The following is a 23,649-nucleotide window of genomic DNA, read 5'->3' as shown; positions in this document are numbered from 1 at the left end:
TATGCAGTTGCAGGCGTACGGTGCTGTACATAGGGAGATAACACCCACAGATATTTACAAAGCTCTTACCCATCAGGGAAAACAACAGGCACTGTTAGTCTGTCCAGCAGAGACCTCCCGACTGCCTCCACCTCCTGGTACGCCTCAAAGTCCACGCCCACATCGCCCTGCTCCTGGTTCTCCTTCAGGACCTGAGGACGGAGGTCCCCACCACCGATGAACAGAAAACGGAGCAAATAATTAATGCCCAACAATTTGCTGGAACAAAACTCACTCTGTCACACCCAAGTGCCACACAAGAGGTGTATTTAAATAATTTATGTGCTTCCTTTGTGGAGATGACAGATTTCTGCTCTCCCTCACACACTCCTCTCCCACTCTCCGCTGATGGGTATAACAGGAATTCAACAAACCCTGCAGTTCCTGAAAGCACATTTTTACCGATCAAAGCACCAGGATGAATGTGAAGTGTTTCACTTATCGGTGTGAGACAGACATGGTTAAACCTTTGGCTGTAACATTACCACATGTGATGCCTGTACCACCTTCATAAAGGGTTGAGCATGCCTAGTTTATTTTCGTACTGCCAACGAATTACAATAAAAAAATACATTTAACACCACAAGACCCCCTTTGAAATCTACGGACATGCATCCGTGATTTTGATGTGTGCTGAATTTTTGGTTCTTGAAGGATAGTATGAAAAAGATGTCAAAGCAGAGTCTATTTCTATGGATGTCTAACTGAATCCAGCAAAGACCGTTTTCCGTTGCAGATAAAGTACGACAGCACTTTGGAAGTCACTCTGGATGACAGGGTCTGCTAAAAGACAATAATCTCATCTAATGACATAAGAACTATCATCAAGCCTGTCACCAATAAAAAAGGGAGGAAATATGGATTAGTAAATTAGAGTTAGTGACAACCCTCAGTTTTGGAAGAACTGTCAGAGGAAATTTCGGGCTATGCCAGAGTGCCTGCATTAGCCTCTGAACAGAGAGAGGAAGGAGCACAGCCCAGTGGCACAGTGGGGGGGGGGGGGTTACTCCTGTCCCTCGCTCTGGCCGGTAGCTGCGTGTCCCCCTACATGGTCACCCCTCCAAATGCCCCCCAGTCCCCCCCCCCCCCCCCCCCCCCCCCCCCCCATGTCCCACGCACACCCCCAACATGCCTTCCCCCACACCCTCCACACGCGCCCCACACCCCCCGCCCGGGCCCACCTTCTCGGCAGCAGTGTGGAAGACGCCTGCCATCTCCAGCCTCTGCACCCTCTCCTCGGAGGTGACGCTGAACTGCTTCCAGACGCGGTTGAGGCGGGGCAGGGTGTCTCCGGAGGAGCGGGTGGTGCAGCGCAGCGACTGGCACAGCACCACCGTGGCCTGCAGCAGCTGCCGGCCATAGTCGTAGGTGCTCTGAGACGCGGGCAACACAGGGACACGTAGGCCGTCAGTGACTGAGAGTGACCGTCAGAGCCTGCCGCTCTGAACGCCACAGCGTGCGGTACTGTGTGGGAACCGGGGCGCCCTACCTGTGCCACGTCCACAAACTTTTTGTGTTTCTCCAGCAGGATTTTGGATTCTTGTGCGTCGTCTCCTAGCCTGACGTGAGTCTTCAGAAGAGCATCCAGAAGCTCACCCAGCCACTCCACAGCCTGTTAAAGAAGATGCAGAGCTTCTCTTTCAGGGTCACGCACATTGCCACTCTTTCAGGATCTCTCTCTCACACACACACACACACACACACACACACACACACACACACAGCCCAGGTCAGGCACAGCAGGGGATGAGAAGCAGCAGGCCTTTCATTCAGACAGACAGCGCTTTGATTGACAGGACTTTCTGACCTGCACTGCGTCCTCCTCACACTTAAAAAGCTGGACCATCTGCAGCATCTTCAGCCTCCTCACATCCACCATGTCCTCACACCTGAACAAAAAAAACGGTGTACTTAACAGCCTCTAATCTCCAAAAGAATCATGTACTAAACAGCCTCTAATCTCCAACAGGCCCATTTACTAAAATGCCATTATTTTTCCTCAGCCAACGACTGCCAGGATGCCAGAGAACAAGGACTATGGACATACCTTTGTTTCCGCAGCTGCATGTCTTCCATGACGCTTTGGATGTGATCGATATTCTCTTTGTTTTCGATAGTCAAGTCCTTCCCGTACGACCAGGACGTCTGAGTGGAGATTTGCTCCAGCAGAACCTGTCCTTTCTCCCTCAGCCCTTGTAGAGTTCCCTCTGAAAAAGTTCAGCAAGGCCGTATTAGGTCGTATATAAAGCAGGCAACAGATCCTCTTTGCAGTTCATAAAAAGACAAACGGTCCCCCTCGCTCCGAGCAGCGATAAAAATGTGCACCTGTACAGATAAACAGGAAGGCAGATTTACGACGCGCGAGGCTCACAGCTCCGCTCAGGTTCTGATTCATTCGAAAGCTGTGAATTTATGACAGCTCAATGGGCCAGAACAAATTCAGAGTCTGCTTGTTTTCGAAGTTGGCCGTGACACAACAACAACTATCAGGCTGGTGCTGAAACACAGACAGGAAAGGCCTGCTCACCCACACACTTGAGCTTCTCCTCCAGGTGCTTCAGCGTCTGCTGGATGGCGGCTCCGTCGGCCGGGGCCACGTCCGCACAGAGCATGCCCAGTAGGCCGTCCAGCTGCTGGGACAGCTGTGGAGGCACAGACAGGTACAGGACAATGTCACACAGCCCACGTGCTCATATTTACCACATGCAGCTGTAAGTGGCGGGTATCAGGTGTGACGTACGTCCTGGGCGGTGCCGTGGAAGTCGTGGGCAGACTGCAGCACGTTCTGTCTGAACTCCAGCTGGCTGGCCTGCCTGTAGCACACGTCACTCAGCTGCTGCTGCAGACCCTTCAGCTCCACCAGGTCCTCCTCGTCCCCCGCGCTCAGGAGGGCCGCGATCTGCTGGTTCAGCTCCACGTACACCGCAAACCACTCCTGTAACACACACATTCAGCATCACGCAACCCACAAACCATTCCTGTAATACACACACACACCGCAAACCACACAAACACACACACACACACACCGCAAACCACTCCTGTAATACACACACACACACACACACCGCAAACCACACACACACACACACACACACACCGCAAACCACTCCTGCAACACACACATTCAGCATCACGCAACCCACAAACCATTCCTGTAATACACACACACACCGCAAACCACACAAACACACACACACACACACACACACCGCAAACCACTCCTGTAATACACACACACACACACACACACCGCAAACCACACACACACACACACACACACACCGCAAACCACTCCTGTAACACACACATTCAGCATCACGCAACCCACAAACCATTCCTGTAATACACACACACACCGCAAACCACACAAACACACACACACACACACACACACCGCAAACCACTCCTGTAATACACACACACACACACACACCGCAAACCACACACACACACACACACACACCGCAAACCACTCCTGCAACACACACATTCAGCATCACGCAACCCACAAACCACTCCTGCAACACACACACACACACACACCACAAAACACTCCAGTAATACACAAAAACATTCAGTATCATGCACACCAAAGACAATGACACTCTGCCGTGCACGATAACACACAACACAAACGCCTCCAACACGGTCGCACACAGTGCTATCACTCCTGTAACACACACGCTCTCAGCACCGCACACACACTGACGGCCCTCGTCAGGCCTCTCCATGCCGACAGACCCAGAGCCGCAGAGGAATGTCCCATCACTCATCACAGCTTCCTGACTCTAACAGTGCTTGGCTGCCATCTGCCTCCCACTGACGAAGGCAGTGTGTGGAAGCCTCAGGAAGAAAAGCCAAGCACTCCAAACTCATCTCTACTTAGGGGTTTTTCATCTTCATACTCCACAAATGGCTCTCTGTCCCACATTATACAGCTGCGGATCACAGCCTCAGTTTCACTTTGGCTCCCCAACTGCATTGTTTTAGCTTAATGTCTCTGCATGAGTCTGAACACAGCCCAGAGTTATGCAGAGGTACAAAAGCCGTCTCCACTCAGGGTCCCGGGTGGCTAATCTGTCTGCAGGGTTACGTTCAACCTGAGCAATAACCTACTCTAATCTAATTACAAATCAAGCAGAGCCAGTTAAACAACTACTTCCAGTTCAGGAGGGTAGTGTGATTAAAAGATAAAGACCACACTACACCACATCCCCTAAGACCAGGACACATAAGCAACCCTGCACAGTATCTCCTGATCTATGATTTCGCATCAGATTGGCTACATCAGACCAAACAAGCATTTGCCCCAGGCACAGTCCAATAAATGCTCAGGGTGTGACGCAAGATATCAAGAGCTTCCCCTGTTCAAACAGCTGAAAAATTCCTGATTGTCATCCCGATTGACAGGAAAAGGGGGCGTGGTCTGAGCCGAGGGGGCGGGTGCTTACGCTGTGCTGGCTCTCGATCTCCTCGTGTTTCTGCTGCAGCGCCTGGGATGCCCTGATGGAGTCTCCGATCCCCCACTGCGTGCGGAGCTGCTCCGTGCCGGGCCCCTCCAGCCAATTCACCACCTGCACCCCGAGAGGGCGTTCATTAATGTCCACCTCATTACTGCTCACACACCCCCCGAGGGATCTGCGGGAGCCTAACTGCAAATAATTAAGCCAGCGTGAAATTAGAACAAATGTGAAACACAGTGCATTCCCCGCACAACAGAGGTAATTAAAGAAATAGGCTTTACCCTCTTTTTAAACACAGAATTTGACACTTGGATATTGTATGTAACCACTGCTGTGTTGTCTCTATTTACAAGATTGACGTTGATAGATTTCAGTGTTTTCCCAACAGTAGTGTTTTCCCAAAACAATGAACCCGCTGCATCCTCCCAGAAGAAGAATGAAAGAATGAAGAATGAAGAAGAATGGAAGTTTTCTTGAATCATAAGTTTAGTGTAATGTAATAGTTCACTGCTGGGGTTGACAGGGTTGTTTTGGCGCTACAGTCTCTCAGCTTGAGGCAATTCTCCCTCCAAAAGACTGAGCAGCACAACCTACAAACTACTCCCTCTGTGCCATTTCCCAGTCAGGATAACAGACAGGTTAAACACTTCCAGCCAAACATCTCCAGCCAATCACATCTTTCAAGGCCCAGAGGAACGTCTCTTTCGCCATAGCAACAGACATCCTCAAAACTGTTCCCAGGATACTGGCTACATATTACAGAACCGAAATATATTACCCTGCCGAAAACAAAAATGTAAATCAGTTGTAATCAAATGCCTCATGAAATATGTAGTGATATTCCTCTTGTCAGGTTTATAGTTTTATAAATTGATTTCATCTTTACATTCAGTGAATATAAAGCATAAGAGATGCCTAAAAACTGTCTTCTCCAATAAGTCAGCATGGCCAGAACTGACAACAGGCCTTCCATGATGGCAAGTGTCTAAGACCCCCTCAGCTAATACTCAAAATGATACTCAGCTAATACTCAGCATGACACAGTTAACAGGTTCAACCCAACTTCTCAGCAGCATTTTAACACAGAACCCTTCATCTCCCTGCTGCTATTTGGCTAAATTGAAATTCCCCTTCTTAGCAAATCCGTGGAGGCAAGCACAGAGACAGCCTCAGGAGGCCCAGGCCAGAACCAGGTGCTGTTACAGCCGTTCAAACATAATGGCGACAAAACACCCATCAAACCCTCAGCACCCTCCTCCACTGCCACAATGAAGTTACAGGCCAGAGAATGCCATATAATACAGACAGGCCACACGACACACTGCTGCTCCACAATGGCTCAGATTCAAGTGATGTTATTCACTGCTCACCGAGAATTCATTCCAACAAAATCCACACGAAACACAGCTGAGCAGATTTTCATCAGAGGACTGGCACTTATAGGCAGTCAGAATTCAGTTAGAATGTGCGTGAAATATCAAACGGAAAATCAAACAGAACATTCCAGAGAAGGAAAACAATGGATGTCATTCAACCTGGGCTGTACACAGGGGTATTTCTGGTTGCATCTGTTCTTTATGGCTATTCCCCTAAGATTCACAGGAGGAAAACTGGCAGCATCCAGAGGACCATGACTGAACAGACTCTGATGGAGGGACCACCAGCCTAGAACCACTTGCTGACAGCAAAAGAAAACATTTTCAGGAAGATCTTTCACTCTTTTGGTTGATTGCTTTTACATTACATTTCATTACATTCGTTTAGCAGATGCTCTTATCCAGAGCAGCTTTCAACACAAGAGAACAGAAGTGTATCCATTCAAGCTGAATGAGCAACAGTGTCCAACCAGTGAGTGTGAGCAAAATCATCGTTCGAACCATACCACAAGTTAACTTGTGCTACTCTGAAACTAGACAGCCTAGAAAACTAAGGGTAGTCAAGTACATACACTACCATATATACCATACCAATGTCACTACATCATAATATTCATTACATTCATTCATCTAGATACTACCAGTAAATAAGTGGCAAGTAATACAAGTAGCAGGTGCTAGGGGGTGGGGACTGAAGTTCAACCGAGGTGGGCCTTCAGTCTTCATTGAAAGATGGCCAACAATTATGCTGTGCCCCACGGGAAGTTCACTCTACCACTGGGGGCCCAGTGCAGACAGGTATAGTGACTGAGAGGAGCAAACCCACTGGGCGGGGATAGTCAGTTGCCCCAAGGTTGCAAAGTGTAGTGATCTGGCCGGAACATACGGACGGAAGACAGGACTGAGGCGGCTGTCGCATTCACTGTCCTGTACACCAGCATCGAGGTTTTGAACTTGCTGTGAGTGAGAACAGGAAGCCAATGAAGTGAGGTGAGGCTGGGTGTGACTTAGCTGTTTTTAAGGACGTTACAGACAAGTCGAGCGGCTGCATTCTGCTTGCACCTATTACGCCTGGACTGCGCACCGGTGCGCAGCGCTGCGCATACCTGCATGACCTTGGTGTGGATCTCCTCCAGCTGCGTGCGCTTGCTGCGCTGCCTGCACACCTCCTGGTACCTGGTGTACTGCTCCCTCAGGGAGTCCAGCAGCTTCATCACCTGCGGCTGGGCCAGCAGCTCGTCGTCCATCGGGGACCAGGCCGTACCCCCCTCTGAGCCGTTAAACCGCCGCTGCTGCAGCTCAGATAGCAGCTCGTGTCCTGCGGGGCGGGGGGGGGCAAGAGAAGGAGGGAAGAGGGGGAGAAAGAGAGAGAAACAGAGGGAGGGAGGGAGAAAGAGAGAGAAACAGAGGGAGGGAGGGAGGGAGAGAGAGAGGGAGAGGGAGAGAGAGAGGGGGGAGAGAGGGAGAGAAAGAAAGAGAGAGAGAGAGGGGGAGAGAGAGAGAGAGGGAGAGGGAGAGAGAGAGAGAGAGAGAGAGAGAGAGAGAGAGAGGGAGGGAGAGAGGGGGGGAGAGAGAGAGAGAGAGAGAGAGAGATAGAGAGAGAGGGGAGGAGGGAGAGAGAGAGATGGAGTGAGAGGGGGAGAGAAGGGGGGGAGAGAGTGGAACAGAAGAGGAGAGAGAGAGAAGGGGAAAGTCAGGATAGTGAGGGAAGGTGAGGACGGAGGCATTAAGGGAGAGACTGATTTAAATGTACAGAAAATAACCCCTGCTCCTCCTCTTCAAGCAAGCAATTACAGATGATCCCTGCAAGGAGCATCTATCTGTCAAATGCAATATCATATTAGCATTTTTATTAATTCAATGTGAAATTAAACTTGTACAGAAGGCTTCTGAGGTCAATGCCCTCAGACCAAAAAAAAAAAACACATAATCCATACATTTAAAAGCCTGTTTTTTTTTCCCCCCCACATTTAATGCCTGAAACCATGTCCGTCCTCCTGCCTCCGCTATTCCTATAACCGAAGGAGCAGCTGCGCGGACTCATTCTGCACGCCATTGGCTGCAGGAATCGGGCCATTCCTGCGTGGGAGGAGCAGTGACAGGCACAGAGCGTCTCACACACTGCTCCTGTTATTGTCCCGGCCAGGCCTCCCACCACCAGCCCCGGACAAATATCTCCAGCGTAATAAAAACGTTTGAGCAGGGCGCCGAGCGGTCCTCTGCAAATAAAACTGTAAAGGGACCGGTGTATTTACGCCGCCTGTTTGGGGAGGGTCGGCAGGACTGCCCACTGCAGTTAAAATCCTATCACCAAATCGCTTTTTGTTCCATCATGTTTAACCGACCTGAAAGCCATCCACATAAAACTGAGTTAATGCACTTATGATGCATCCATAATGCCAAATCACAGCACTTACCATTCTGAAGGACTGTCTCAGGGTCAAACGAGGGCAGGAAGTTACATTCTGCAGGCCTTACAGGGAAAAAAAAAACAACATATACAAGTGTTCCCGACATAAGTATCAAAAAACATTCACCCATGTACATATTGTTTAAAAATTTGTTATGCAGTTCAACACATACTGTGGTACCATAAGGCAACCTATATAAGTAGGTCAAAATTCTGCCTCATTACTGAGTTTCAATAAAACATGAATATGCCTATTAGAATTTAATGCAAGTGTTGTCCCATTCAGTTCTGCCCTCGTTGAGCGAGTCTCTTTAGCTGACAGTGCATCTTTAAAGCGAACTCCTCTCTGATGAGGTGCCCGAGTCCCTAGCGTGCCATGTGACGCTCTGAGCCAATCAGAAGCAGCGGTTACCGGTCTTTGTCCGGCTGAGTTCCTTTCTCGTTCTCGTTGATGACGGCCAACTCATCCAGGAGGGAGGTGGACTCCTTGGTGAATTTCTCAAACACCTGAGCAGACGTGCAGATACATTCTTTAAACAGCGATCCAAAGTGACGCTTAAGGTCAATTTAAAACCATATTAAAATGCCAAATTAAAACAACTGCAAGCAGGACAAGAAACCGCTTACAAATCCCTGCTTTCGATACACAGAAATCTATCCTCAAAAAAAAATAGGCCCACAGGACACCATACTATTTGGCCTAGTCTCCCACCACCCCCCTTAAATAATTCAGTTTAATATATAGAGTATCTTACCAGTCTTTTGTTCAGCCAGTCCATGTGATCATAGACAAGACTTCCTCCAAACTCATCTGTCAGCTGACAAGGCTCAATGTACCGTGTAAGTTTATTGGCAGAGACAAGAATAACCTGTAACGGGGGAGAGACATGGAGAAGATGATTAAAACCCGCGATGCGTTTCACTGATGGCTTGACAAACCAATACAGGAATACAGACTCAACGCAGAATCATTCAGAACAGAGCACTTCAAATAGCCTCAGGGTGCAATGAGATTCAGGGATGGTTTCAGAAAGGATCAAATTTTAAAACACTGTGTTACCAAGATAAAATAAAATTGTCACCCCAGAATTATTGCTTATGAATAACTGACTTATTTTTTTAAAAAATATTTTAGAGCCAAACAGAGCAGCACAAACATACTGGCACGGCGATCTTTCAGGCCTTCTCAGAGGGAGGCCACTCCTCCAACCCTCTGTCGACTGACCCCATAACTCCTGGCTCAGGGTCTCAGCGGTGGGCACGCTTACATGTTTCTCCGCAACCCCGTTCCTCTACCCACACCGCGGGCTGTCCACACCTCTGAGTCATCCCTTCCTGTTAGACTGCTCTGATCTGGTCTCGCCCATGAGTAGGGACAGGGTGACGTGGGTCAACAGCTGCCAGTGCAGATGTGCACAGCTGAGCCAACACAAGCGAGGGCGAGCTCTGAGCCCCCACACAAACAATGGCAGTAAAAAACCCAGAGAGAGAGAGACACAGAGGAGGAGAGCCAGACAGATATGCTTATAAAATGTCTGGGGACTGTAATTAACTTTGCGTATTTGGCAGGATGGTGAACACGGCCTACAGTGATTCCTGTCTTTGTGTGCCCGAGGAGGAGTTCTTACTTATAGGAGTTCTTTACTCTTATAAACACAAGCACAGTGTACTTAACCTTGAGTCTGAGACTGGCATGGCTGATGGCAGGCATTTGAATTTAGACTTGTATGTGTGTGTCTGTATTTGCATGTATCCGTTTGTGTGTATGTGTGTGTCTGTGTGTGTCTGCTTGTCTCTGTGTATGTGTGTGTCCGCATTTGCATGTATCCGTTTGTGTGTATGTGTGTGTCTGTATTGGCATGCATCTGTTTTTTCTCTGTGTATGTGTGAGTGTGTGAGTGTGTCTGTGAGAGTGTGTGTGTATGTGTGTGTGCGTCTGTATTTGCATACATCTGTTTGCCTTTGTGTAAGTGTGTCTGTGTATGTGTGCGTGTGCGTGTGCGTGCGCGTGTGCGTGCGTGTGTGTGTGTGTGAATGGAAGTACACCTGTGTTTCCTCTCCCAGAATGAGATTAAAGAAAATACTGAAATAAACAGTGAGCACAAAAAGACTCCACAAGAGCAGTGCATGCAGCCCGGGAAGTTCTAATTTCAGCAATCCGTCCCCATCTTTATCCGTCCTTTCTTATCTCAACTGGGTCATCGTTTAATCCGGTCAAGGAAGAATAAGGACAGCAGCTTCGAACTTCTTTTTCAAATTCATCTAGAACATTCCAGCCTTGCAGAGAGAAGTGATCAGGGCCATGTGAGAGAGGGCTAGGGGCAGGGTGTGTGACACAAGCTTACCGCTAGGATGCTAAACGCTCTCCATGTAAAACGCCAATGACTCACCACTGAACACAGGGATAACACACCGTGCTATCACGTAAAGCAAACAACAAATAAATTCAAATTGTTAACATTCCCTTGTGCACAACACCATGAATATATACTGGGGGTGGATCCACCAACCCATATTGCTCTGTAAACAGACGGTGATGCAGGCTATGCATTCTCATATTTCCACATGGATTAACCTCTGACTTAAAAGAAAATAACCTCAAGGGCATGGGCATTTTAACTGGAAGCCAAATCTCCAGCATCAAAAATACATGAATAAAACATAAACCAAAAGACACTCATCTCCTCTGTTGCAGCAATGCATTATATTACATGATTGTTAACATTAATTGTGGGATTTTTCCATCCGTCCCATAACGTAATGGTAACCTTTAGCAAGACAATGTTCTCTAAATCAGCTGCGGTTTCATTTCACAGCCACAATTCTACATCACGTTAACGCTTTCACAAAATACTAAACGAAAGCTCCAACACTATTAGAGGTAGTTTTTTCAGAGCTGCAGAAATGGCCCTTTGGCCAGCACACAGTGAATGCAACGTGAACATGCAATTAACGGCACATTTCAGTCTCTTAAAATAGCACGTCTGCTCTTGTTGATGTGGCAGACGGGCTCGTCTCTTTTAAAAAGAGCTTTAAACGTCTGCCGCCAGCATTCACGCCAGCGCAGCTTTTACCGATTGATTTCAGCTCAGTTAATAATGTAAAAGCAGGGCCTATTCATTCATCTGAGTGGTCACTCAATGAAGGGATAACAATCCATCAATTATGTGAAAAGCGTTCAGAAAAATGCCTTTATTTCCTATCAGTTCCCCTCACCCCTGTAACCCGACCCCTTCTTCTGCCTGAGCTGGGCTGGACACTAAACAAACAGTACAGTCTGGACAATAACAGCTGGAGCAAACCAACTGCAATGGCACAGAGATTAGCGTCAGAGCAGGCACACAGACATGCACACGCGTGCACACGCGCACACATGTGCACACAGGTGCACACGCACACACAGGTGCACACTCGCACACTCGCACACACGCACACACGCACACAGAGACACATACGTAGAATTCCATTTCAGGGTGTGGCTTTTCCACGGAGCAGTTTACCTGCAGCAGAGAGAAAGTACAGCGCATGCAGGTGTGATGGAGAACCCGGCCAGCTGAACCTGAACGCTCTGCTTCCATAACGCAATCACGTTTAGGGGACCAAAATCACAATCCCGTCACCTTCCGGGCCAAAATGTTCAAAAACAGCCCTCTGTGATGGGCTTGGTTTGAGGTATTTTGATTTGCATCTTGTTTGTCAGTTGTCCCTGTCACAGTTTCTGTGGAAACCACTTCTATTCCAATCAAATGGTCCAATGAACAAGGTGTGAAGGTGCCCTGAAATATCAGGACCTGATACAGGTTGTTGGGTATTCTACAGTAATGTCCAAAGTAAACCCTGTTGAATTAATTAGTAATCCCCAATGTAATCTCTTAACAGAGCTCTGACTGGCGTAAGGAATTACACCATTCTGCCCCAGAATGTGTATTCCACCAGGCATGATCTAATGAACAGCTGCGGCATCCCAAAAGGGCTTGAGATCATAGAGACCCCGACAGGATGGTCCACACCTCTGCCAACACCTTAACAATTTGGTCAAGTGAGGTGGCAAACAATTATAGAATGGGACCGGGAGTGGGCAATCAAGAACTATCTCAGACAAAGGGGTGTCCGGGTTTACTCAAAACCTACGCAGTGACTTCATTATCATACAGGTGACAGGTGTGGCTCATTTACATTAAGGACAACCTAAACTGTATATATGAGAGTTTGAACGTTCGGGGTTCACTCCGACACCGCTGAACCCGAAGTCTGCGTTTTTCACGTGCTTCGGTACCGTTTTATACTGGATTAAAGACTTTCATGCCAACGCGCCTTCGTCTTCTCCATCCTTGTTTTTTTTTTTTCTTACTCTGGGCAGCTTGTCTTTCTGATACAATGAGTAAAAGTCTTTCTTTCTCTAGAGTACAAGCCATGACTGAGACATGTGCATAAACAGGAAAAAAAACTCCCACATATTTCTCATCAGTAACAATCCAATTCAAAAACAAAGATCAGAAAAACTACACATACATTTGTTGTATGTGTAAAATTGTGTAAAATTTCTTTACATCAGACAGAGAGACTGTTGCTTTTGTGCAGGGCACTATCATGAATGCAGGCCTGTGCCTCTTAAGCAGGGAGAGATGCACCGGAGCAGATCAATGATTCTCCCTTTCCCAGCCTGGGGCCGAGAGGAGTGCAAAGGCCCTGCAGCACAGACTGACCAGTCAGCACAATCCAAGCGTTCAGTCACACGCCCACAAACTACCAGCAGTGCAGGGTTTCTGCTTTCCCTACTGAAACTACCAGAACTCATCATATGATTACAGTATCACATGATTTATGAGCTAGTGTCACTCCTACGGGCTTCATTATTAAAAAAAGAAAAAGACGGATTCATTACATTCTGAAACAAGAAATATTTCACTAAACTCCTCACTGAGGAGTAATATTCAGAGATACCATGTCAATAGTTCCATTTATTCAGAGCTAAATGAACTTCCTTCAAGAGTGATTTTATAATTATGATGTACACTCTCCTTCCTACTGCTCTGCAAATGTGGATGTCTCCGTATCTAAAAATGAAATTGAACTGTAATAGTTCCATTAATCATAACCAGCACCATCACCAGTTTGCTTCTGTACGGGAGACGTTCGAAACGCGTAAAGGTCCTGATGCTGAGATGAACGTCACCGGCTCCGTTTCCATCAGAGGTGCTGCAGATCACGGAGGGGAACAGTGACAGACCCATTGGAAACAGGTGCAGTTTGCATTTAACTCCTCTTACACTCACCTCCCCAAGAGAGCTCAGTGCCAGTATGCGGAATGCCGGTGCATTTGCATACCTCCGTGTGCAATTTGTTTGCCGTTGTCCTGTGTTCTGCATCACACACACTTGTGTTTGGCCCCCCACTTACCGGAAACCAGAAGTGTAACTGGAAGCAGTCATGACTTTACCTGGACTAAACACCATCATGTCAGCTGTGCTCTCTCTCTTTCAATTCATTATGAACAAATACGAAACTGTCGCTCCTGTTGAAAAGGGTAAACCTGAACACGGGAAATGTTGTGAACATATCGGATGTAACAGAATACCAGGCCAGGCCAACAGGTATTCCTCGTTCCTATTCATGTCAATAGTGTATGGGGTAAAGAAAGGTGATCCTCACACAAGACAACGGTGTGACGTGAGAATGGAGGCCGATACTCACTTCAAAGCCCAGCCTGTCCTTCTCTTTCCAGAAGCAGAAGTGGGTGACCTTCTTATCCCAGAACTCATCCGGTTTGACCACACACACAAGGGACACCTCCGCTGGTATTACATTCTATTGAAAAAAAAAAAAAAAAAAAAAAAAAAAACACACACACACTGATATAAACAGCTGCCAGCTAGACTGATTTGCCAAGCCTCACTTGAAGCAACACTTGTAATAAACCATGTACATTCTGAATTCCTTCTAAATATATCCCTTACACAGAACGTTGGTCAGCTGGCTCAGTTCAGCTAGGAAATGCCTACCAGAACAGACAGGAAGTGTCTGCACATTCAGGGCGAGTAACTATTGACATGGAGATACTCTGCTGTCTGGCGCGCTGGGTAATATTTACTGTGCCTTCTCACACTTCTATCCTCAGGGCACACACAGTGGGTCTGTTATTTCCTAAGCGCACCCATTTGCATTGTGATTTCCCCTATCTCCAGAGCTTTACGGCGGGTGAGGGTCATCTCTGTCATTTCCGAAATGAAAAGCCGGAGTGAATTATGACGCCGCGTCACAAATGAAGCCCAGACTGGAGAGAAACGATCCCGGGTGGCGAGGAAGATTAGCATTTCGGCAGGTCAGAGATTTTTAGATTATTATTCAATCCTTTTTTTTTTGAGGCCTGCTGAAAGTCGAGAATTATCTGCCGGGTGCGTCTGCACGGCACTTTCAATCTCTCCCGACAAAAGCAGGTCAGAGCGGAAACGGCTGGGAAGAAAGATGACAGAGCAGCTCTGACTCTCTCTCCACTGCGGTGGGCAGGAGCTGCCTTTCAAGCGTTTGTCAGGGGACGACGGGAGACAAAGATGTGAGATGCTGTTTAAAGTGAAAGCCCTTGGCCAATTCAGTGCAATTTACACAGCACAAAGGACGCTGCCCATAATTGCGAGACCTATCGGCCACAATAAACTGCCTTAATTACTTCTTGGACTGGCCAGCCGAATTTTGAGGCTTTGAAAGAACACTGTCTTCTGCCGAAAATTACTACTGTAATGAGTATGTATGATAGAATCATTTTCAATCAGAATGGAAAGAATTCTAAAAACAGTGCCACCAACCAGCTCTGAGTGCACAGAGGGACCCAAGTGGGTCAAAGCCATGGGAATTACAGTAGTTATACTCTTCTGTGCCTCACAGTGCTACAGACAGCAGAAAAATAACTCAAAGACAGACTCCTATTCATAGGACACATCCAGACTGAGACTGGAGACATTTTAAGGCTACTGCTTTTATCTACCAAAAATAGGAAGGCCTGACAACTGCAAGCACATGACACCGTAGTTATCTGCTTCTGGATAAATTCTTTAAAGTGTGCAGCATTGAGGCTTTATTAAGGGATATTGTAAGCTCTGCTTTGTTCAATTATCATCATGGTATCATCATTCATATTCATCGGTTTAATGATTAATTAGCATAACGGCAGCAGCAGATGCTTAGAATGCAGACACGGGCGCCGGTGGACGCGGGGGAATTCTCCAGCAGCAGCAGGATTAATTATTTCCTGCCAATAAGAGGTGAGCGTTAGGAGATGAAGGGCCTGGTGCAGTACGCGATGCTCGGCCCCTACCTGCAGCATCAGGACCACGGTCTTCACCACGTTCCACTGGGACTTCCTCCCGTCCACTATCACAGTGAATCCTCTGGCCTTGCACTTCTCGCTGGAGAGGGGAAGAGAAGGTTAACGAAGGCAAGGAACGACCTTCACAAGGTCACACGGCACGGTGAAGCATCGCCATTATTCTTTGCTTCTCTGACCCTGATCACGAGGCCGCAGCTGCAGATGACTCCTGATATTTCTGCTATGATCAGTAATCCTGATCAGATCAATCCTCTGGCAATGCAGACGGGGCCGATAAATAGAAAGGCATGATAACCACATGATGTCACAATTACAGAAAACTTGGTGGGAAAATGACCTCTGTTTTTACACTGGCTTACAGTCAGTTTCAACAGTAATTATCTGATTATGATGACTGTTGTTATAACTGCAATAACAAACTTCATATTTAGCTGTAAGATATGATGAAGCATATCGTATATCATTTCATTTAACATAATGAGATATAAAAAATGCCCATTAATTTCGGATTCTTTAAGTAAAATTCTCCTTTACCATCACCTCTGTAAAGCTTGATCCCTACGCAGGTTCACTTAAAGTGAGTGAGTTTAAACTGAGATGTGTATTGATCATGCCATAGCTATCTTGTCTTTCATAATTAAAACATCTTTTACTAACTAGCAACTAGCAACAGAATGGGGAATTTGATACAGCTAAGATTATCAGTTATACTGTTTGAAAGAGTACGTTATGTGACATTTTCTCTGTGTGATATATTTACCTAAATTTGTTTTTGTTTTTTTCAGTTTTTATCATTGCTCCAGGTTCTAAATTAATCTGTAGAGGATGCCACTTCTGAGATCCATCATAAGACATTTCTAAATACATGAGCTAAACATACAATCCAAATGCTAAAGAAAACCAAAATAGGTATATATTTACATTCCATCTCAGCTGTGATGTCTTTTTTTAGCAGCTGAGATTGGCTGATTGCCTGATGATATTTCTGAAATGTCTGATTCCCGGGGTGTGAAGTGCCATTAAGCTCTTTACCAGCCCCAGGTCCACCAGAGGAAGCCAATTTGCTGAATGTCAGACTGAGTGCAGAGGTGTGGCCCTGCGGTTGGATCCACAGAGAATAACCTTCAGCGGTCTGACACTCTGAAGCACTGAAGAGCTATTACACGCCACGCAGAAATGCATGCTGGGAAGGCAGGGAGGGTCCACTGACACAGACGCATTACATTACATTACTGTCATTTATCCAGAGCAAGTTACACAGGTTACAATTTTTGCATGTTATCCATTTATACAGCTGGATATTTACTCAGGCAATTGTGGGTTAGGTTCCTTGCCCAAGGGTACAGCAGCAGTGCCCCTGTGGGGAACTGAACCAGCAGCCCTGCAGTTACAAGCCCTGCTCCTTACCGCTATGCGACACTGCCACCTCTCCCGACTCTGACGTTTCTATCTAGTCTCATTTGTGTTGCTGACCCATCATGTGAGGAATGTCTTGAAGACTCAGAGGTGTCAAACTGTGGTACACAGAGGGTCTGGCCTCCCTGTGGGATACACAGCAACGACACCGAACCCCAAAGCATCGTTCACACAGGAACCCCCCTGAGATGCGATGTGTATGAACCCCGACACCCCCTTCCCTTCCTGCCCACTCCACACACACACACAGCAGCACTCCTGGAACACCCATAAAAAGGAGAAAATGGCAACAGCGATATGCCTCTGCCATCAGGGCGCTTTTCAGACGAGTGGAGCCAAAATGACTTTCAGAGGCACAAGAAATCAATCCAGCCCTAAGTGCCTGCTCCTACGCCAGCCTGATGAAAGCTTGCAAATTCCATACAGGGTACTAGAGTTACAATGAACAGATGCATTTAATAAAAATCAATGCTGAGATTTTAATGGTGCAGGTCTCCATCTGCTGCAGAACTACAGGCATAATCTCAAAGCGCTGGAGACCAAGCAAGCTTGGCTCCCGCTCCATATACACTAACAGTTAAAAGTTTGGACACATTCAAAGAAATTTTGATTTAAAGACTTATGCTTAAATGCTTGAAATTTGTTTCTTAGTCAAATATAAATCATGAAGTTGATTCCGATGTATGAATTTCTTTCAAAAAAAAAAAAAAAAAAATTATATATATATTTATATATTTTTTTGGGCTATTTTGAAGAATATAAAATATAATAGTTATATAGTTTTGATTTGTTTATAACTTTTTTGGTTGCTGCATAATTACATTTGTGTTATTTCATAGTTCTGATACATTTATTATCATTCTAAAATGTGGGAAATAGTAAAAAATAAAGAAAGAAAAGTGTGTCCAAAACTTTTCACTGGTGCTTAGGCCGTCAGCTGCAGGTCATGTGACCGGGTGGGGCTGAATTTCCCATGAATTACCTGGGGATGCTGAGCAAGTAGTCGAGGGTGGTGCTGAGCTCCTCCATGCTGGTCTGCTCCGTGCACAGCGGGATGGTCAGGATGAGGCCGCTGCGTCTGTCCTTGCCCCCTGAGCAGCAGAAAGCGCAAACACACGGCCGTGTTGGGACACACAGGGAAAACGAGCCTCCCAGACTGCACTGTGCTTTAGTCAAAAAACCCCAGCAATGAACCAGAGCCTCAGTCCAAGCTGAGCCCTGCGTGTCAAACAGCCCAGCCGAGAATCTTAAACTTAATTCTTAATCTTAAACACAAAACAGGAATGCTGTGAGTCTGATCTCTGAGTCAACAACTCTGAAGTTTAATTAAGAGTGCTCTTAAATCTTTCCATTTAATCACCAAAGTAAAAAGTAGCAACTTCACGTTGCCAACTTGCCACCACAGAGGAAGTACCTCAGTCCTATAATCAACAATTCTGAGCTTGTCCTAACAGCTTCCCAGGACTACCATAATTCTGAAATATTTCCATAATGGTGGCTTTTATAGGGATCATTTCACACAAGGCTAAAGGAAATTTTATGGTATATTTTGTTACAAGGCTATATTTATATTTTGGTTAATAAACTGAGTATCCTTTCATGCAGTCTCAGCAGACCACTGGCTCTAATCTTTTACAAATGTAAATCTGAAACCACAGAATGCGTGAAGTACTAAGTTAACAATTTACAAACATTTGGCACTTCCTAACCTCCGTGGAGTGAAAGCAATTTCATTTGGACTGCATCTCCAAACAAAAATGTATTAAAAATAAATCTATCCGGTTGTGAACAAGCTTTGATAGTATCCTGCTAGCGAGGACATTTTCTTCCTCTCCTTGTTTTTCCTGCCTCTCTCCCCTGTTTGGGTGGAACGGTTCGGCAGAGCGCTGGAGCCTCTTCCCCTCAGGCTGTGATCTAACCTTCAGATCTGCAGGAAGGAGGAGCTGATAAAGAGGGGCGAACATGCACCCCTCCCTGGGTGCTGACAGACAGCCGAACCGCAGCCGCCTGGCGTCTGAGGGGCGTTAAACACACAGTGCCACCCAACGCCAGGGCTGCTCTGCACATGCATGCCAACACAAGCACAGGGAAAACTGACTGAAGCACGTTCAGGCATACATTACGCTCTCAACAAAAACACTACCGCTTGTGCATCTTTCTACAACCATCAGCTGTCAGTGTGCAATTAAAACGCAACATTCATTTTTAAAGCCCAGCTGTTACCAACTAGGCGGAGGCCAGTCAACCAAAGCGTTAACAGATCAGCGTAACCCTGGAAACGACCCCCAGGATAAGACTCATTGAGCGGAGGCTCGTATGAAATGGTGAATCAGTCCTGACAACGGCATTAGTATAATTAAGCATGAATAATTGGTTCCCCGTGTAAGCAATTTGATGCAATGCTCAGCTACTGTAATCTCAAAGAGTCAAACCACCAGAGCTTTATGGTGCTGTATGAATTATTGCATGAATGTAAGTGATAGCTTGTCATGGAAGCAGCTTGTTTCTTTGTATCAGGACCCTGCACATACAGTGTCACTCTTGGCCCTCCCACTCAGGGAATCAATGCTCCATTCAGATGCAAGCAGGTGACGTACTACATGCCCTGGGCCTGGATTAGAATCATGTGTACTGTGATGTCACACAAGGGGTCAGGAGATTGCCAGAACACACAAATAATAACTGTGTAACTTTCATCCCTGACCTTCAAACGGCAATTAAGCAAATGAATTTATCATAACTACAACACTGAGAAGAACCTCTGGTACTTACTGCTGATATCTCAGGTCCATCACTCACTGGACTTTACCTGATGTATTGTGCCATGTTAAAATCCTTTCATGACATCGTTACAGGTCTGACAGGCCATAAAACTCAAAACACATTAAAAGCATGCATTTTCAAAATGTTTCTAAACCATGTTGTGATCTGCAGGACAATGCAGCAATTGTACACTTGTAAGCAGTTGTAAGTAAACTGGCCCAAATATTATGTTTTGCCAGCAGTGTCTGTTGTTTTATGTGTATGTTTTATTGAGAGCCCAACAGCCTCCAGTGACCTTCACCTTCTACCTGAACTCACGCCCTTCCAGGAAACTGTGCTAAAAGGCCAACTGCAAGAGGTACAGTTTGACAACCTCTCCTGAAGCGCTGCAAACATCTGTTTATGTAGGTCATGGTTGGTATTTACCCCTGAAGCCTGTGTCCTTATTTAATTTTAGTTGATTTTCACAGAAGTTTCTTTTTGTAAATAAATGAGATGAGCTGGGTTTTGTCCACAGGGAGTGGTACATGCTGCAGTCTGCACAGCCATCGCTGGGGAGAGCTTAATCACTCCCACAATGAGCAAAAACAGGTCAGCCTTCCCTGACTCTCTGTTCTACAGCATTCATATCACTGACAAGCAGTCCCCGAAGACGACTTCATAGATCCCACATAAAATAAAGCCCCTACCCCTATCATGAATATTTATTAACCAAGACACAAAGCCAACACAAAACAATCAAGGTATTTTTCATTTCCAACTATTCTGAGAGCACTCCCAGGATACTTCTCAGGAAGCATCACGCCACTTCTTTTCAGTGTGTTACCTGACAGAAAGGCCAACTTTTTCTTCAGGGTAGGCAGTATGGTTGAAGCCTCCATGTTTGCCAGTTTCAGCCTTCGAATGGGAAACCTGAAAAGCAAAGCACAGGTTCTCCTTGGAGCACCTCCATCACATTGACCCTGTTTCCTGTGGAAGCGGCCACATCACACCACTGCTCTGAAACACGAGGAGAGTAAGCCCTCGTTTCCAGCTTGTTTGCCAGAGTGAGTGAAAAGACTAAATCCCAAAAAAGATTTTAAACACAAACATTTCAACATCTGAAATTAAGGGCATGGTGGTATTTCAGGAGATTAGTCCATTTAACTAATTCAGTTCTGGCTCTGAAAATAAGACAGCTAGCTAGCTGCTAATAAAAGACCATGTTAGTTAGTTTAGTTTTTTCATTTCTACTCTTCCATAGCTGAAAGCACTTCAAGATAAAACAATGTAAGGACACACAGTTTATGTATTATTTATATTTATTACATTACATTATTAAGACTGACATGTGTATAGTTGGCTCAACACCCATAGATAGTGTGGCTAAAGGAAATGACATCCACAGGTACTGTCGCTAAAGCCAGTAGCTTTCACAGTAATGGAGTATGGTACTAACACACATACAGTAAAGCAAAAGCAAACATATAACATGTCTCTGTATCAATGCTTCTTATACAGAGCTGTGAGCTAAAATCTTTCAACCGCATCTGCTAAAGGCTTCCACTGACACTGTAATAGGAAGGTCTACAGTATAAGACATATATTTAGAAATCTTAAAAAAATAGCTTTCACATGTTCCTCAGTGAAACTGTTCACTACAACAAAAGCTTGACCTACCTCAAACACTGCTCCAGAAGCTTAAACACCTGGTTCAGTCCTCTCCTCCCTGTCCCATGTTCTGAGAGAGGAGAGGGAGTGAAATTGTTTACCGTGAATGTCAAATCAAAATCGCGTCAAATATCAGTTTGCTTTAAAAAAAAATACAATTTCAGCTCACGTAAAGAAGCAGCCCTTCTTCTACAGAGAGAAAAGAAACTCCCCCTCCGACTCAATCTGCAGTTGTAGAAGACATGGCTTAGGGCTGGAAAGCAATCGTTTGAAAATGTGGAACATGGTGATTTATTTAGAGGGTAAAGGAAGTTACAGCTAAAGTGCTTAGAAGGAAAATTCCTGTTTAAGCTTCCAATAATCACAGTGTAGGAATCAGATCCAGTTTCGCCCAACATCCTGGCATATCACCCGCCAGCAAGCCGAGGGGCAGAAAACCCATAAAACATAACTGGGTGAAAAGGAATCTTATCCTCTTCGCACAACTAGTAATAAATTATGGACGGAGTCTGGTGGGTACGTTGGAGAAAGTATGTGGTCATCCCTCAAGAAGACAGAAACTCCAGCCCGACAAATTGGGTTTAATGATACACAAGCCATGGCTGCCCACCGCACCATGTCCTTTTAACAGATTCCAGCAGATTTATTAGATTAGCTGGGCAATTAGATTTGCCAAAAACGCATGCAACCATTAGCTACACTCAGAGACTGGAAATACTGCATCACCACACCACTGGAAAAATCAGAGCACACCTCAGTGCCACAAATCTTGGTGACATTCCCAATCATGCCGGAACATCAGCACTCCAGCTTGGGTGATGCTTTCCAGTCGCATAACATTAGTTCCTCTAACCTGTGTTTCCATGAATGGGGCGTATCAGCTGCACGTGCCAGTAACTACTGGCTCTGACTAGATGCGTGATCCACTGTTATCTCGGAGCGGCGTTTCATCGATAAAATTACCACTGCGTGGTCCAAAAGTAGGCTGCATGCTTTCGTACACAAATCCATCCACACAATTGTTCATTCAAACACATACTGCACCAAAAAGCATGCATTACCGTATCATTTTTCTTCGAATGTTAAAATATACAAGTTATTATTTACATTAGTAAGGGTGCAGCACAAACAAAAACTCTAAATGTCATACAAGATCAAGAATCGGTCGCTGCGCGCGTGCAATGCATGCGAACCCCCGCCCCCATCAGACCACCTTGACAAAAGGCCTACAGGTAATTTGTCAGTCTGTCTCCACACGGCAGTTTTTGTATGTTTTTGTAAATGTAACATGGCATACGACCCTCCACGCACTACACAAAGGTATCAACATTACGACGAGGAGAGTATACGGTACAGAAAATTTCCCATACACCGATTCATAGCAGTATCCACACCGGCAGCAAATTCCCCAGAGGGCACGCTTTTAAATCTGCGTTCATTATTAATCACTCATTAGCCGAACAGCGGACAATTAGACAAACCGCATCGTTGCGTCAAAACGCGTGTCTAACGTTAGTTACGGTTCCAGCCACATTCTATCAACGAGAAAATACTGCTTAGTTGACTTCACGCTACGGCGCAGTAACCAGAAAACAAAAGCCAGTACCCCACTGCAAGACCCAGCTCCCAGGCCTACCCCTTTCCACAACTATCCAAATTTTAACCTAAAAATGGCTAGAAACGTCGTAGCACGCTAATGTAAACGGAATAAAGCCTTAGTCTTACCCGCAAGTGGTTAGAGGCGCTACTTCAACCAGTAACACGAGGGTTCAGTTCCCCGCACTGTGATACGGCCATGGAGCAGGAAAGCAATTCCACTACTGCAGCATGCAGACACAGTGACCTATATTCAGCTACTCCACACTCCGTTTCCGTTTTTATCAGCTATGTCACAAGTAGGTTATATGCAGAGACGGGAGTCGGTTTTATACATACCACGGACGAGCGTGTGACCGTTTCTTTATGGAGTCCGCTCCTGTGCGTCGCGTTGCCAGTGAGGATATTCCGCTTCCTCTCGGATCAATCCCGCAGAGTAGATCTTGCGGATTGCTAAACCTCAATGAAACCCCTTCTTTCGGATGTTGAGTTTAACATTTTTTTTTAACGCTGAGACCGGGATTTTTCCGTAATCTCGGGAGTGTGATCTGCAAGTGCAGATGTTTTGTTTTTAGGGGGTTGGACCCATGCGAGCGAAGCCACTCCCAA

General features: G+C 46.0%; 2 protein-coding genes across 5 annotated transcripts in view; one reads left to right on the top strand and one right to left on the bottom strand.

Annotated features, from left to right (window-relative positions):
• Nucleotides 1-145, top strand: part of plekha3 (pleckstrin homology domain containing, family A (phosphoinositide binding specific) member 3) — an 8,989-nt gene extending 8,844 nt beyond the window's left edge. For both annotated transcript variants that reach the window (XM_036540485.1, XM_036540484.1), the window contains exon 9: nucleotides 77-145. The gene's annotated coding sequence lies outside the window, so the exon portion shown is untranslated. The remainder of the gene's footprint in view (nucleotides 1-76) is intronic.
• LOC118785657 (SEC14 domain and spectrin repeat-containing protein 1) overlaps nucleotides 1-23,649 on the bottom strand; it is a 24,955-nt gene extending 1,306 nt beyond the window's left edge. The window contains exons 1-19 of one of the 3 annotated variants that reach the window (XM_036540483.1): nucleotides 23,380-23,649; nucleotides 21,614-21,669; nucleotides 21,454-21,514; nucleotides 20,621-20,706; nucleotides 18,014-18,122; nucleotides 15,604-15,694; nucleotides 13,986-14,099; nucleotides 9,047-9,160; nucleotides 8,704-8,798; nucleotides 8,299-8,354; nucleotides 6,988-7,199; nucleotides 4,494-4,616; nucleotides 2,780-2,974; nucleotides 2,567-2,681; nucleotides 2,087-2,246; nucleotides 1,847-1,928; nucleotides 1,529-1,651; nucleotides 1,221-1,412; nucleotides 70-191 (exon numbers count right to left, since the gene is read on the bottom strand). In XM_036540483.1, the coding sequence (XP_036396376.1) occupies nucleotides 70-191; nucleotides 1,221-1,412; nucleotides 1,529-1,651; nucleotides 1,847-1,928; nucleotides 2,087-2,246; nucleotides 2,567-2,681; nucleotides 2,780-2,974; nucleotides 4,494-4,616; nucleotides 6,988-7,199; nucleotides 8,299-8,354; nucleotides 8,704-8,798; nucleotides 9,047-9,160; nucleotides 13,986-14,099; nucleotides 15,604-15,694; nucleotides 18,014-18,122; nucleotides 20,621-20,675 (1,958 nt within the window). In that variant the 5' untranslated portion in view covers nucleotides 20,676-20,706; nucleotides 21,454-21,514; nucleotides 21,614-21,669; nucleotides 23,380-23,649. Of the gene's footprint in view, nucleotides 1-69; nucleotides 192-1,220; nucleotides 1,413-1,528; nucleotides 1,652-1,846; nucleotides 1,929-2,086; nucleotides 2,247-2,566; nucleotides 2,682-2,779; nucleotides 2,975-4,493; nucleotides 4,617-6,987; nucleotides 7,200-8,298; nucleotides 8,355-8,703; nucleotides 8,799-9,046; nucleotides 9,161-13,985; nucleotides 14,100-15,603; nucleotides 15,695-18,013; nucleotides 18,123-20,620; nucleotides 20,707-21,453; nucleotides 21,515-21,613; nucleotides 21,670-23,169; nucleotides 23,213-23,379 lie in introns of those variants that run through there. The other 2 variants (XM_036540481.1, XM_036540482.1) reach the window with 2 other exon arrangements.

Source organism: Megalops cyprinoides, chromosome 11 (assembly GCF_013368585.1).
Source record: "Megalops cyprinoides isolate fMegCyp1 chromosome 11, fMegCyp1.pri, whole genome shotgun sequence".
NCBI classification, from domain to species: domain Eukaryota; kingdom Metazoa; phylum Chordata; class Actinopteri; order Elopiformes; family Megalopidae; genus Megalops; species Megalops cyprinoides.
The sequence above is the reverse complement of the archived record's forward strand: the minus strand, read 5'-3'. Positions and strand labels throughout refer to the sequence as shown.